Source organism: Ambystoma mexicanum, chromosome 11, assembly GCF_040938575.1.
Source record: "Ambystoma mexicanum isolate Mex_15411 chromosome 11, UKY_AmexF1_1, whole genome shotgun sequence".
NCBI classification, from domain to species: Eukaryota; Metazoa; Chordata; class Amphibia; order Caudata; family Ambystomatidae; genus Ambystoma; species Ambystoma mexicanum.
The window spans coordinates 544,482,864-544,499,085 of NC_090934.1; the positions used below are offsets into that span (position 1 = coordinate 544,482,864).

Sequence of the window (16,222 nt, forward strand, 5' to 3'; positions counted from 1 at the left end):
GGCCATTTTGTTATTTGCTCCAGAGATGCATGCTTGGATGTCAGCCCACTTTCTAGGAGCAGATAGAGAAGCGATATTGCCTTTGAAGCAGGCGGCAGGCCAGTTTGACAGAGGGTAAACCCAAGGTCAGCCACTTCCTTTCAGCAACTCTGCACTTGCGTTTCAGAGATGCTAGGTCGGAATCGTATCAGCTGTTGTTTTTGGAGGCAGGTCCTAGGCGGATCTTCATGACAGGGGCAAGAATGTCAAGCATGTTAGAGATGGAGAGGTGTGGGTTAGCAAGGACAGAGTCAGAGGGAGAGTCAGAGGTGGGAGTGGGAGAGGGAATGAAGGTGGCAGCAAAAGCAGCGACTGACACTCACTTCATAGGTCGCATGACGATGAAGCGGGCTGGTAGTGCTGGGGGTGGCTCGAATAGAGAGCCAGGGGGACCCAGGTGGGAGGATAGGAGAGAGTTGTCAGACCAAGAGAGATGGGTGGTTACGAGATTAAAGGTAGGAATATTGCCAGAAATGACGGCATCCAAAGTAAGACCAGCAGAGTGGGTTGGGTTGGAGGGGAGAAAAATATAGAAAGGGAATCACAGAGGATACAGAACTAAGAGGTGGATGATTCAAGGGAGTTGAGGTGAATGTTAAAGTCACCAAAGAGGAGGAGTTTCGAAGAAGAGGTTGAAAGGCATGAGGCGAGGTCAGCCCATTCAGAAAGGAAGAGAGGGATAGTGACAGGGGGCCTGTGGATAATGGCAAGGGTGAGAGAGAGGGTAGGTGAGACCCCGAGATTACCAACAAGGCATTCAAAAGAGGAGTAGGATTGAGTAGGTATGGTACAGACAGGGACCCACTCAGGAAGGAGTGGCAGGAGAAGGAAGGACGTTTATGATAGAGGTCAGGCACTGGTCGAGAAGGAGAAGAGTGGGTTGAGAACCTTGGGCTATGGTAGTGCTATTGTGATGGACATTAATGATGCACCTAGAGGATGATACATAATGCAGGAGTACTTCCCACCTATTGCCACCATTGATGGGTGATGAGGACAAAGGGGAAAGAGTAGAAACCAAATGGGAGAGGTCCATTTGTTAGGAGAGGGGACAGAGAAGTGGATGTCTGTAATAGATTGCCTGAAAGTAGCATTGACATAGGTGTCCGCAATAGGTAGTCCAAGAGAGCTTTTTTCAACTTTTTATTCCAGACCTAGTAAGGATAGGTGATAGAATAGCATTTAGAATAAATTGGAGAAATAGTGAGTGCCGTGGGAGTAGTGGATGAGAGAGTGAGATAAAGAGGGGGGCTGAACAATGCACAAGACTCACCAAGTGGCCTAGCAGTCAGACGGGCACAGAAGCAGGGGGTGCGCAATGGAAGACAATCAGTGCACAGATTTACCAAGCACACCTCGATCTGAATGTTCCTAAAAAGCACTGTAAAAACAGCACAAAGAGGAGAATGCACAGATTTAAAAAGCCCATTCAGATTCTTATTTCCCAAAAAGCACTAAAAACAGCAAAAAATGGAGGATGCACAGATTTAGAAAGCATGCCTAGATTTGAATTTCCCAAAGAGCACTAAAACCAGCACAAAGTAGAGGATGCACAGATTAAAAGTATGTGTAAGGATTTTGAGTAAGGCACTAACAAGCGGTGGCAGGCGCAATATGTGAGTTTAAAGCAGATACACATATTAAGTTTGCAGATATGCTAGAGGGGAAGGGAGGCAAGATTTAGCAGCAACCAGGCAGAGGGTGGTAGTTCAGGGCAGGGCAAACCGGGGTGCTTACCAGTGCAATGTAGAAGCAATTCTTTCATGGTCCCTAAAGGTAGGTGCAGTTGTATGCATGTTCATAAAGCAGCGTGGTGTGTTGGAAAGTTGCAGGAGCGGTGGCAGGTAGAGGAGCTCCCTCCAGCTCTGGACAGGGCCAGACGGGTAGCCTTGGTGTGGGCCTTGATCGGTGGGCCGGCTCTTACCTGCCGGCTCACCAGTTGGCTGTATGCAGGTGGAAGCACAATCACTGCTGAGGATGATGCTGAAGCAAAGGCACTCCAGTGCCTGGGTGAGAGAAGGTGGTAGCAGCCATTTAAAAGAAGAATCAAAGCCTTTTAAAGAAAGCAGCTCAAATGTGAAATGGGTTTTCTGGAGAAAATGGCACTGTTTCGGTGGATGTAGAAAACAGGCTTTAGTAAAGTGCCCAAATAGGCAAATTAGCTTCACAAGTGTGAGCGATCAACAGATGAATTAATGATTCAATGTAAAACAAATAGACTACAAAGATATTGGCTGTAAAATTACAACAAAAGATGTCCTGCATATTTTCTATTTTAAAATACTAAAAGTTTTTTTTTTTACTCCCCTTAAAATCTATAAATCAGCATGCCCCCACACACGCGTATCAAAACAATCTACAAGAAATGTACATGTATTTTAACCTCAAGCCTTCAAAATGGAGAGCCCCTCTTGTAACTTTCATATTATCATGATTACTTCTCCTTTACTACTTGCCACAGGCCATGCACCACCATTTCTTCAATTCATCCAGCAACCACGCAATCCCTTCAATCACACCTTTCTTTCATTTTTATTCAGTCTACATTTTTTTAGGTCTCTATTTTTGAAGTGCATATTATTTGCATTGATGTGTCAACATGATACATTCATGAGGAATCACCTTTGGAAGAAATTAACAGCGGGAAATGTCCTCATGGCCTGTTGAACATGATCATGCTGCTGAACCACAATACGAGTGTAAGAGTGCTTAGAGGTGGATACACTCTAAAGTCAATGCTTCTCATCAGGTTGTGTCTAATCCCAGCCCTTGAGATGGAGCAGCTTTTGCTCTCTGTGGTCGTGTACAAAGTACAATCATCTCCAACACAACGACTAAATAGGCACCGACTCCAAAGAGCTTTACTAATATGAACAGGGTGTACAGTGCCCCAAAAGGCAACCGCTCACCATTCTGATGAAACCAATGTCCGCAGGAAGTTGAATCAGGGGCATAAATGACAGAGAAGAGAATTCTAAAGAAAGTAAAAGAGGTACATAAGAGGAAAGCAGATTTGGGGGAAATAAGGCTGAATATAGGGGAGGAAGAGGCTAGGAGAACATGTGGGTAGATTTGGGAAGGAGTAAAGAGAAATAATAGATTGCAAGATGGTGAGTAGATGGTGACTATGGGGTGGAGATAGAAACCCAATAGATTAGAACCCCCCCAGAGTTGTCAAATGGCCATCTGTCATCAATAAACACTTGTGTACAGGCGCGTTATAAATGCCATATCATATCATATCAATATTGCCTTTGTCCACTCCTGTCTTTAAATCCTGCAGCAATTTGCATATCAGCACTGCCAAGCATTGCTGGTTTAATAACTAAGACTGAATGAAGTTGCTCATGGTGACATGTTGACAGATGGCAGCTTTGAAGACAGGACATCAGACTTGACATTAAGAGAAAGAGAGGGGAGTCAACACAAGGGAAGCTACAACAAGGAGATATGTGGGGTGAATACAGGAGGTGGACTGTAGTATTTAGGAATCATTGACAGAACAGAAAGTACAGAGCAGATGCAAGAGGAGAAATCAACAGACAGTTTGTGCCAGAGAACAGAATGTTTTGAATAGAGAACCATCAAGGGCTAGGTAGGACTACCCATGAATGTGGTTGCATTGGGTTTAGTGGACTGCTATCAAGCCTGTGATCTTACATGTCTCACTGTTGTTCCGTTCAATGTGAATATGCATTTTGATTCTGCAAGCTTTAGTAGCTGAAGTCCATAGTACCGTCTCCCATCCTAAATGATATCCTCAGAATCCAAGAGGAATGAGCTCAGATGACCGTCCAAATGACCAGAGAAGAGACCTTTAAATCCTAATGTCATTGTAGTAGTGCACACACACACACACCTTTGCATTAACCTGTACATTTCCAAACTGCACACTGAGCATTAGCACAATAACCCCCTTCAACACAGGCTGAAATCAGAAGACTAACAACCCTCAGTGTCCTGACTGAAGACTTTTAGGACAAGGAAACCATATTGTGTGTCTCATGACTCAAGACCAGATTGCAAGAGTTTGGCAATGCTGCCGGGTTCCTTAGAGGATCCTTGGTTGAATGTTGTGCATGCTGTTGCAGCCGTGAGTACCGCCATTGGCCATCAAGATGTGGCTTACAATAAACTAGTACTTTCTAATTGATCTGATGCCTCTCTGTTGTCCTTATATTTGCAGTTTGACAGCAACCCTTGCCAGTGTCGGTGCTGCCAGCATCCCCAGTGCTGGTCTGGTCACCATGCTCCTCATCCTCACTGCAGTCGGGCTTCCTACTCAAGACATTAGTCTACTTGTTGCAGTTGACTGGTTCCTGTAAGTAATATTTTCTATTTCAATTATCTACCTTTGAATTCTATATCAATGTAAAGGTCAATTTCTTAACATGATAATGTATACTGGTGATGAGTTTGTTTGTGAAAATCTTTTATGCAATAAGAACAATGGGCCACATGGAGATGCCAGTTTTCACTGGATCACACACTTTGGCACCCAAAGAACTGAGTTGAAATCGTGGCTGCCCCATTTGGCCAAACATATTTCCACTTGACCATATTCCCTCACCTAAAGACTCCAGAGCACTGGACACAAAATGGTTCTCTTGTAGCCATGGACCAACGCAAGTATGTTCACATATCGTTTGGTGTGCAGCAAGCAGCATAGGCATGATGAATCCAGTGCTCCACATTCGCCCATGGCCTTTGAGTGCAGCATTATCAATGGCCAATGACCAGCTTGACCGGGCATGGCACCTCTTTTGTGTTTTGCCATCGCATAAAGTCATCAGTGGAGTTCGACCTTCTTCCCCGCTCTGGTGTGTGAGGGATGAGCTTGTATTCAGTTCAAGTATTGGTCTGTCTGAAGAAACCACTGCCAATGCTGCTAATTGTGAATGTGCTAGAAATCAGGGACCCTGGAATGAGTGTGTTCACCCATGTGTGCATATTCAGGACATCAATATCAGCCACTACTTAGAAGCACTTAGCAATGAGCAATATCCTATTATCGGCTATGAAAAGACCCCTGCATGTGGAAACCTGTGCAGTCATTGTGCCCAACCACTGAGCCAGCCTCCTGACCCTAAAATGCAATGCGCCCGAAATGCTGCACCAGTTTTGATGTCAAAACTACTTTGTAGGAAAGCTAATGTTACAGTTCCTTGCAGATACTATGTGCCTCCTTCACAAACCTTGTTTGCGAGTCCAAATGCATTTGTATTCACAAAAAGTACAGTTTTGCATATGTTCACATTTTGTCTAATTCACAAAAAGGTAAAGAAGCAAATGTGTGCATGCAGTTTGTGCTGCGTGTTCACATACTGCACACATGCAGATGTCACTAGCATTGTTTTCTATCGCACACAGCTGCCACTGGTAGGTGAGAGTGAATTGGCAGGAATTGTATCCTCCTTCAATTTCCCACAATTTACGTACACAGATTCATAGTGACAGAAGGAGTGGACATCAGGGTCGGACTGGGGCATAACATTGTCTGGGGCACCAATGAGAAAGTGGCCCACAGTTGCAAATGGCTATTCATTCCTTTTGTAACAGACCGTTTGAATAGTACCCAAGGGGGAGTTTTTTGATAAAATGTAATGCAAATTGTGCAATTTAAAGAATATGCATTCAGCAACACTGGTCAAAACCTCTAGCCGCATTAACTCATCAACTGGCCCACATTGGCCAAAAAAGTGACCCACTTTGACCAGAAAAATTGGCCCACACCAGCATTTAGCGTGGTTTAGTTCGGGTATTGCCCTATTGCCCTATAGGCCTGTCCAAGCCTGGTGAACATTGGCAATCAATATAAATGAGGGACATGCCTACAAAACTATGGAGAACATGGTGACACACAAGATCGGAGAAAAACACTTGCATCTTTTCACTAGAGTCCAATTTGCCCTTGTTTCATCCTGACCTCAGTTGGGTGGGACACAGGGACATCTGCAGAGACGATTCCAATATTACATATCTCAAATTTGCGAGAGCCGATAATAATTCCATAGTAAAGGTCATACAACAAATTCTATTCTCCATAGTCTGAAAAACCATCAATAGGATCTTCACGAATTAACTGGTATACCTCCTTACTAAAGTGTACACATGCAATTTTAATATGTTTGTTATTGTCCAGAAACAATAAATCCCACAATAATTACGCACAATCGACTAATATACCTGATGCAAACTTTTGAAGCCATCGATCGCGGGGGAGATTTGTTTCTTTACATTCCATGATCAAATGTTTCTAAGATTCATTGTTCGCCTTACAGCAGCGCCACTGTTTGTCCTCATGGGAAAGCCTGCGCAGAGGGAAAATTATATCCAGGGTGCATAATATGTTAAGCCTAAATCTAAGATATATTACTCTAACCCTACGATCTGGGAACAGCGATAAATAACTTGCTGGCTTATAAATTGCCTCTTTGTGTGTTTGTAGTGGTTATGCGCCTTATATTTTTGTATAGCATCACATTGGTTACACCAGTCCTATAGTTTAACTTTATCTTTTATATAAAGTGTAATGTATATATGTGTGTATGTTTGTCCGCATATACAAAGCCACACTTTTGAACCCACATCTACCAAATTTTGCATGGATTCCTCTTTTGTCTGGGACAAGATCGTAGTCTCTGTTTAAATGCACAAATCTTATATGCAAAAACATTTTGGATGGGTGTGTATATGTTAGTCCGGCTATATAAATTCACACTGTTGAACCCACCGCTACCAAATTTTGCATGGATTCCTCATTTGTCTGGGGCAATATTGGAGTCTATGTTTGGATGCAAAAAATTCACTCCGTAGATAGGTACTACTACAGTAGGTACTAGAAGGAGGCAACATTTTGAAATGTATGTGTGAAGCTAAATGTTCGAGGTGTTGGTTATTTCTTTGAAATGTATTACTACTGTATACAGTTTGAAAGTGTTTATTAAAGCATGTTTAAAGGGAATTTAAAAAAAATTACTTTTATCATGCCACTCCAAATATGGGAAATGGCAAGGTTACAGTTTACTCAAGTTCATTTACGGGAAGAGAGCACAATCAATCAATCTTTCTTGGATATTTTCTCAAATGTGCTGAAGCCATTGAGTGACTGGAACATGCTGCACAAAAAACGAACCTCACTAAGAAAAGCTCCGTCTGATGCAAAGTGAAAATCAATATCAAGAGCTTTTGAAACACAACAATAAACAGCAGCACGACTTGCCGACCAGAGGACAAGAGCAACTTTCTCCAGGGCAAATGAGATGCCCGAGCAAACTGAAGCAAGACTTGCTCACATGGACAAGAGCAACATCCTCCAGGGCACATGAGACACCAGACCAAACTGAAGCAAGGCTTGCAACAAGAGAACAAGAGCAACATCCTCCAGGGTACATGAGACACCACTCGATCAGGACACGGGAAACGCCAGGCACCCCAGCTAGTTGTTTACTAAATTAGGGTTACCTAGCAGTTCATGACGAGTGACTAATGTTTTCAAAAACTGTTGAACATTCAGAGTACAAGTTGTTCATTGGTCCTGATGTACCTGCTTGACCAAAACTACCCAGGTCTTGAAATAGTGGCTGCTTTATTGGATTCCGAATCTTACTAAATAACACCAGCTTCTTAAAATGAACAATGATTGTAAACCAAGCTCAACTCTCAGAAAACACCCAGGTAACAACCTAGGAAGCAGAAGACAACACTTCCATATAAAGCCCCCCATCCTGTCGAGGGAGTACTTTTTTAGGATGTTCAGTACTTCCAAGCCGTAGAAACAACATCGGTACAATCTTACCCTTATAGTAACCTATAAGCGGAGGCAGTGTATATGTACAATATTTTGCGTATATTTTGTGCATTTAGGCAGCCAAATGCACCAACTTGCCATAAAGCCTCTCAACAAACTTTACCAGGCCTTCTAGTAGAAAAAAGTGAAAATCCCAAGTTGACAATGTGGTCTACTATCTTCATAGGGACTTCTCCGAGGTACCACTCATAGTTACTCCTCTTTTTCCCTTGGCTGCAGAACATTACAGATGTTTTAGGCACATTTATCTTCAGCCTGTTACCATCTATGTATTTAGCCAATGCCGACAAGAATTCTGGAACGATCAACGGGAGTTCTATCAAATATTATTATATCATCTGCAAATGCCATTGCACCAATTCCGAGGTTACCAATCAGGGGCAGCATAGATCTCACACTGTCCAGGGCATCAAACAAGTCCAATAAATATCAATCAAAGAGGTGTGGCGCAAGGACACACCCTTGCCTTAGCCCTAATTTTGTGTTAGCCTCCTGAGTAGCACTACCAAGCATCTTTAGTCTTACTTGGGTCATGGTGTCCCTGTGGAGTGTAATTGAGATGTTTAACAGCCACGCAGGGATACGCCACCTACATCGTTTTTTCCACAGCAGGGTGCGGTCAACATAGTCAAACACTGGTGTAATATCTATACATGTCATGTACAGTGTATTCTCTACATTCCCAAAAGCATTTTCCTGTAACAAGTTTACATTAATGCCGTTTAGAGTCCATCCCAAACCTGATCTAAATCCTTTCTGATATTTGGGAACAATATTGGCCTCGTTTGCCCATTTATCAAGATTTTCAAGGACTAACGAAGCAAAGATTCCAATATACAAGAAAATGGCGTAAGGAGCCCCCACCTGGGGTAACCAGGCATAGTCTGTGGTGGAAAACAGGGAAGAACGCATGTTGGGGGAGAAGCTAGAGTAGGATCAAGTTCACAAAGAACTGTGGTGAGAGGTGCATGTTAAATATTGTTTTGCTGCAAATGAAGCCAAAATATAGAAAATATTCCAGAAAAATAGGCAGAGATAGTATATTAATCTATTAAAATACCTAAGGCAGACAATGGGAGCAAAACTGTTGACTAGGCAAGGGTAAAGTCAGAGACCATGCATTGTTGTGGTCTGTGTATCAAGAGCAGAAAAGAGGGTGGAGCCGTTGGGCGATGCTACGCATTCTGCCATATCATTCTATCATTCTATATATTTCTCAGCTAGTCTTACTTTTGTTCTTGTGTAACTGAAGGCTGAGCTAGTCTCTCTTCTGAAAGTTCTCAAGACATGGCAGATCTACTTCCAGAGATCATTAGTGCTAGTCTTTCTTCTGGTTCTTTTGTATTGAATCAACGCTCACTGCGTGCTGGCCTGTTTTCATTAGTAATTGTAAAATAACACTTTTGGCTCTGTGAGGTAGGTGAGAACCTTGCAGTGCTGTGGGATTCTTTAAAAAAAACCTTCCCGCTTGGTTTCCTTTACAAACAGAAAAAATATTATTGTGTATAGCTCACTGGCACAGCCTGATTTGCAAAGCGTTTTTCAATAGGATTGCTCAATTTTAAAACGCTTTTGTGAATCAGCCCCCGAATGTCGTAAAAAAAGAGCGCAAGAATCCCCTTAACCCTTTGCTGTCCTGCCCTCTTCTGCAGTACCGTAAATAGTATTATGAATGCGTTACTACATGTTTTTAAAAAAACTGCTGAAAACATAGAAATATACTTTTTTCTATTTCCAGGCTTCTGGGCAAATTCTTAAAAAAATATGCAGTGTTTTTGTTTTAAAGGGCAAGCTCACCGCTCTGTACAATTTAGTATTCTACTTCCCTGGCATAGTATGCACAAGATTGCATACAGCTGTGGTTAAATTGGCATGCTTCTTAACCCCTTGCTCTCCTGCATCTCCAATGTTATGAATCACTGAGAGGGCTGTTGGTGGAATGCATCACTGTGCAGAAACCAGAGCCCCTGTGTTAAAGTTGGAGTCATTTAGCAGAACAAAATGTGCTCGCTCGTGCGTCTTCCAGCCTTATTTTAAGAGCTAATTCCACTTCCTGTTTTCGGGACATATGCACAAAATGCATTTGAACAAAGTGGGCCTGATTTACAAAAGCGTTCTCAATGGGAAAATTCCATTGAACACGCTTTGTATATCAGGTTGAGTCGAAATGGAAGTTTCATAGTCAGTGTTTGGAGCCCTGGAGCCCCTAGGACTAATCTTGAAGACCCCTGCATCTTCTGATCCTCCTCAGTGAACTGGAGAAGCCATGCACCCCGCAACATGGCTGGACATAAAGCAGAGAAACGCACTGACACGCCGACAAACTTACCACTATACTGGCGAAGAGTGGGGACGTGGTGCTCATGTTGGTGCATATCTTAATATTTGCAAAACAGAACAGCGATTGTGAAACTATATATATTTTTCACTTTTTCATCTCTTGCACATGTTCCTACCCTTTCTTCTACCACAGGTAGACGCTGTGAGATAAGTCAACTACTATCGATTGTGATAGATTTGAGTTTACAACAAAACAAAAAGCAAAACAATGGGCGTCATTACGGGTCCGGCAGTAACCTTGCTGGTGCTACCGGCATGGTGCCACCAGACCCATAAACATTTACCAGTGCCTGACTTCCCAGTGCCACTGGGCTATTACAAGTCCGGCGGACGTGAAGTCAGGTGCCGGTACTTTTGTTAATCCCCATAGGACTCTATGGGAGTGGGGACACGGAAGCAGCGGCACCATTGTTAATGGTGCCAGTGCTTCCGTGACAACTTTGCCTACCGTGACCGCTGTGCCCTCCAGGGTCAGGTCTGTTGGGTACAGCGGCTTTGGCAAGCAAACCCGTAGTTTGCCTGTCCAGAAACAAGTTTCAACTCAACATGAGGCCCAATGTCTCCTTATTTACAAACACAGGACGGCGAAGACTTTTACCTCCACAAACGCCTGGTAATCGGATTAGGAACACAGTGCAGAAGGAATGGAGTGGAAAGCGACTGAACAAGGTAAGGTAATCCCTGAAGGTTCTGAGCCGCGGTTAGTGAGACCTGTGCTGTGCAGGGGTTGCCGCTAGAGCTGGCGCCATGTGTGCAGCCTAAGCCAACAGCTGGAAGTCATCCAGTCTTGGAGGCGGCCTTTGCCAGCACCTGGCTCTCGCTTCTAAGAGAAGCTGGTGTAAATGTCACTGCACTGGCACCTGTCCGAACTGCGTGGGATTGTGCAAGGCCCGAAATGAGAGAGGATACAATAGAAAAAATAAAGCTGCATTTGCTTGGGTGCCAGCATTGTGGGAAGTCCACAGTGAAAGTGCAGCACTTTCCTCGACTAATACTATCAGATTTTAAAAGGGGCTATAAGGCGGCGTCCTGCAAAAGATTTCTGTATACACCTCAACCTGGCATGTATAATGACAGGTGAGTGTGAACTAGTGTGAGAGACTGATAAACTTTGCTACACCCAGAGCTGGCTCAATGGGCGATCATGTGGTGCAGTGGCACAGGGCTGCTGCAGATTAAAGGGCGCCATCAGCTCACACAATGTAAATTACATGCCACTTTACATTGTGTGAGCTGGCAGCGCCCTGATGTAAAGTGTCAGTCAATTTAAAAACGCACAATCCTGAGTACAGGATCACATGCTAAGAGCCAACCTCAAATCCCCTGTGACACCCTCACATGCAAATATTCAACATCAGAATGCCAGGTTCAGCATCACATGTGTAGGTTCATCCCAACCCCCACGTCTATTTTGAAGCCTGATTGTCTGAACAGACATCCACTGCCTGTGGAGAATAAAGAATCATTCTTCCAAAAGCACATGTAAGTCATTTGCTCGCTCATTAGTCAGTACATGAAAACAAAGAGGGTATGGCTAATGCAAATCAGAGTTGGTCCCACCCCAAAAGGGGGAGTCCAGCCCGAACTGCTTGGACTTCTGCAGAAGGGATGTGACCAAACAGCTCGGGCTGGACTGCCCCTTTTGGGATGGGTCCAAGCCTGATTTGCATACAGTCTTTCCCCTTTTGTAATAGCTTGGCAGGGGGAGTACAGTGGTTTGAAGGTTTGCCCAGAGCAATGCCAGAGGTTAAGATTATTTCTAAACCTTCCAGCCATCACCCCTTTTGTTTTGCTGATGTCAGTACTTGGCCTGAAGCCGTAATCCAGCAGGGCTTTGCACTGCCTACTCTTGCAGCCAGGCAGTAGACCAAAGTCTCTCGACCCGGGTATCTCCACGTGCCTGGAGTGGGAAGGCATTTACAGCACAGTCTCCTGAAGCAGTGGGGTGGGCCATGTGCGCCAAATCCCAGATGATAGAGAAATGCCTGTCTTCTTCCCATCAGTACCACTAGTACTTCCTGTGGATGCTCTAGACGGGAAGAAGCATACTGCCTCATTCCCTGGTTCATCAATGATTCCAACAAAACCTTTAGGAGGCAGCTTCAGCAACAGTGGCCCATAGAATAGCATCAGTGTACCACGAGATAGCCCTGCCTATTTCTGCCAAAAAGTGTAGGCCGCTGTGAGCATAGCAAGTAACTCCTGCCACAGTGTGCCTGGATCAATTGCTTTAAGCCTTCCAACACTATGCCACCACACAGAAGGGAACATCTTGCTGCTAGTCGTTATATCTAAGTGATCTGTTCAGTTGACTGTCCACTAGCAGTCTCCTTCCTGAGTCCTACAGAGAACCATGGGGCCCAGAAATCCATTCCACAGACCCCAGGTCAAAGTAATGCAAACATGGTTAAAACGACGCAGCTCTCCCCTTAGTAACTGCCAGCTCCCGACAAACACTCACACATGCACACTACACATCTCCCCAATGCACACATTTGATTCAAGTGAAATCTGAAGGCAAATTTACGATTCACTTGAATCAAATGTCTTCAGATTTGTCTTCAGATTTTGATATTTCGGAATGCACAGTAGTGAAGTTAGAATGTGGTGCATTGTCACGTCAATATCAATGAGTATCAAAATCTGTAAAAAGCATTCAAGGAGGCAAATACGCAATATTAATCCTCTGGCATACAGTCAATTAACCAATGTCAGCTGTTTTGCAACTTCACGTTCCCCCGAATTATGTTAAATGATAAGACTGTGGAGCTCAGAAAAAAAGTTATGGAATTTGTTCTGCCACTGGATCACTACCATCGACCCTGCACCACCATCAAAAAACGTAGACGACAACCCTTCGATCATACCGCAAGCGTAGGCTGCATTTTTAAGCAGAATGTACTACGAGTTCCATCTTGTGGCTCAGTTTTTTCCCCAAATCACCTTGAGCGCGAGTGAATGTGTTATGAGTGGTGTGTTTTAAAGTTTGGTTTGTTTGGGTTGCATGTGGATACCTGTTTACAGACAGGGAGATATGCACTTGCACTTTTTTATTATATGATCATGAGTTGTGTATTTTGAAAATCAATTTGTACCAGTATTTCATAAGGTTGTTTCTGTACATGTTTCTTTGTGTGTTCACTTTTCACATTTCTGATTGTAATTTAAATCATTTTTTCAAATTCATTCCCAATAAATTCACTGTGCATTTTCAAATTTAGTTTTCTTCAAATAATTGTAATTTCAAAATGCTTTCTTAAAACAGTGGAGGAGAACATTTGTTTGTTGTTCAGATTTTGCCACCGTTTCTTCACTTTGAATTATTTTTGTGGTTTGGCCTCATTGTGTGACATTTGTCAAGGGACATGCTGCATGGATCGCAGTAGTATTTTAGTGATTTTAGCCCCACGCCTTATGCTTCTTGAGAAGACACTGCTACCAGTTGATGCTGATGTGCATTTATAATTGTAGACTTACACCTTATATACTTCTAAGGAACATCGCCTTTCCATTAAATGGAAATGATGTACCTAACAGTAGTTTACTTGAATCTTCAGAGAGGATAACAGGCCACATATTATTAAATATAGTGTTTTTGTATTGTTATGTATGGCTAATAACAGTATTATCCTCATGATGTTGCTCTAATGAGAATTGTAAACTAGTTCCATGTACATCCTGAGGAGGCTCTAACGAGCGAAACACATGTAGGCATTCAACATTTTCATGGGTAACGAAAAGTTATATTTCATATTTTTTATACAGGCAATTAGTTCTTCTCAAAGTTTATAACCTATTCTGCCATGCAAATATAAGGGTCCCTTCAAAATGAAAACAGATATTCATTTTATTATCCACCTGACAAATGTAAAATCTATTATTTGGTGTGATTAAGGTACTCATTTAGAATATCAATGTGTCTTTTGTGGCCAGCACGCACTAACTATACCCTCTTTTCATGTTATAAAGGGCCTTGCATGTTATGCCTCAGACCAGATGTGTATACACACTATAGCCACATTCTTTTCATTTTGGGGCCAAGCACAGGAGGGAATATTCACCTATTTTACATTGCAAATACTTTAAAGTAAAACATAGCTTGAAGGTTGCCTACACAGAGTTGCAGTAATTTTGACAAAGGTTTCTTTAGGGGCCTTTTGATGAGCTTAATTAAAATATTTGGGAGTCTTCGTCTGGAATTAGCAGGGCTGCAGAAAGCTGTTTATTTATTTGGATTTGTAAAACGCGCGAAAGCCCATGGGCATAGAGGCGCTGTTGCATGAGAGTGTCTTAGTTACAGGGAACACTGTCAACTTTGTTTCCTATGGGGAGGTGCAGGATGGTGGCTCATACTTTCCTTACTAATTGTGCTATTCCCAAGATTGTCTGAGGTTGAGTGGTTGTATTAGATTTTGTGCATGAGGTTGAGTGGTTTTATTCGTTTGTGTTGAAGATGTAGAGCAGTTTTATTCTAGAGTTTGTAGATTTCAAACATGATAGTTGAAGTTCAGCTTCTGAGCCATTTACTTTAAGATGGCTTAAAGACTGGTCAAGATTCTTGAAATTGTTTTCGGATTTTGAAGTAAATGTATATGGCAGCTGTGTAGTAATTTGATAATAACCTATTCCACAGTATGCCAGGTTCTTGTTAGGAAGAGAATCATGTACAAACTGAAGAAGATCATGGGGAGGTGCGATCACTGGTGTATTCCAATCACGGACGTGGTGATGTCAGAGAGATATTGACCCAGTTTTTTATAACGCGCGTAATACCAGCGAGTGATTTCTAAGCGCAGGATGGGGGATTCAAACCTGTGTTGCACCGCATTGTCTTGCTTCCAAAACAAACGCGTTGCCCCTAAGTTATCCTTCCTCCCCAATGATTATAACCATGGCTGAGCCTGGCCAGATATGGCTGCGCTTATTGGAAGCTTTCTGTTAGGGTCATGTTGGTTGCAGTATCATTGCTGCTGTTAGGGTGAGGATTTATCCCAGATTTGCGCAGTGTGGTTATTGTGCTGTTTCTGGGTCTAACCCAAACTGTACAGGTTCTAGTAGATTTGTTCTATCTAATATTTTCTGCAGTTATTGAACTACCTTTTGTTACATGACCATTCCTGTTATGGCGACGTCGGCAATAGGGCATTACTTTTTCACCTATGCAGAGTTCAATGTGAATTTTTGAGGAGAGATTGTATTTGCCTCGTGTCCCCTGAAACCTCAATATATTCAGCTTCCTTATTCCTAAATGCCTTGCAATTCATTCTCTTTCCCACACATTCTTTGCAGAGATCGAATGAGGACGTCCGTTAACGTGGTTGGCGACTCGTTTGGTGCTGGTATTGTCTATCACCTCTCCAGAGCCGAATTGGAGGAGATTGATGCACAGCACGCTCAGCAAGAGATTGAAATGACCAAGACGCAGTCTGTTTACGACGACATGAAAAATCACCAGGAGAACAACTCCAACCAGTGCGCCTACACGGCTCACAACTCAGTGGTGGTGGATGAGTGCAAGGTACCGTTGACCTTTATGGATATTGAGACGTGTATCTAGCACTTGCATGGACCTCTTTTTTTTTTTTGCATCTGCATGCGCTGTATTTTTTTATTTGCATTTATTTTTTAAAGTTTTACCATGATGGCAGTCTCTATGAACCCCGGACATAAAAACTGTGTTCAATAGATTTGTGGACCAAATTCCTGCACTCAAACAAAAAAGAACATGGTGGTACAAGTGACAATATATCCCAGAAACTCATTCTCTGGCATTTCATCAAAATGCATAGAAGACTGTACAAGCCAATCTAATGCTATTTTGATATGGTTAGCATGTCTACAGATACTGATGCTCATCGCTCACACTGGAATGTTTTGGCTGATGAACTGACAGATGTGGTAGTGTTAATGGCCCTCATTGTATGCCACTCAATCTTCTACCCCCTGGAGTACTCATTGAGCAAAATGCAACTTTCAAATTATTCTGTAGAAGCAAGATATGAAATGTCAGTTCCTCTGTTATTTTTAGAAAAT

General features: G+C 42.8%; 1 protein-coding gene across 1 annotated transcript in view; it reads left to right on the forward strand.

Annotated features, from left to right (window-relative positions):
• Positions 1-16,222, forward strand: part of SLC1A2 (solute carrier family 1 member 2) — a 405,944-nt gene that overhangs the window by 372,381 nt on the left and 17,341 nt on the right. The window contains exons 9-10 of the mRNA XM_069623362.1: positions 4,226-4,360; positions 15,479-15,707. Coding sequence (XP_069479463.1) covers positions 4,226-4,360; positions 15,479-15,707 — 364 coding nt within the window. The remainder of the gene's footprint in view (positions 1-4,225; positions 4,361-15,478; positions 15,708-16,222) is intronic.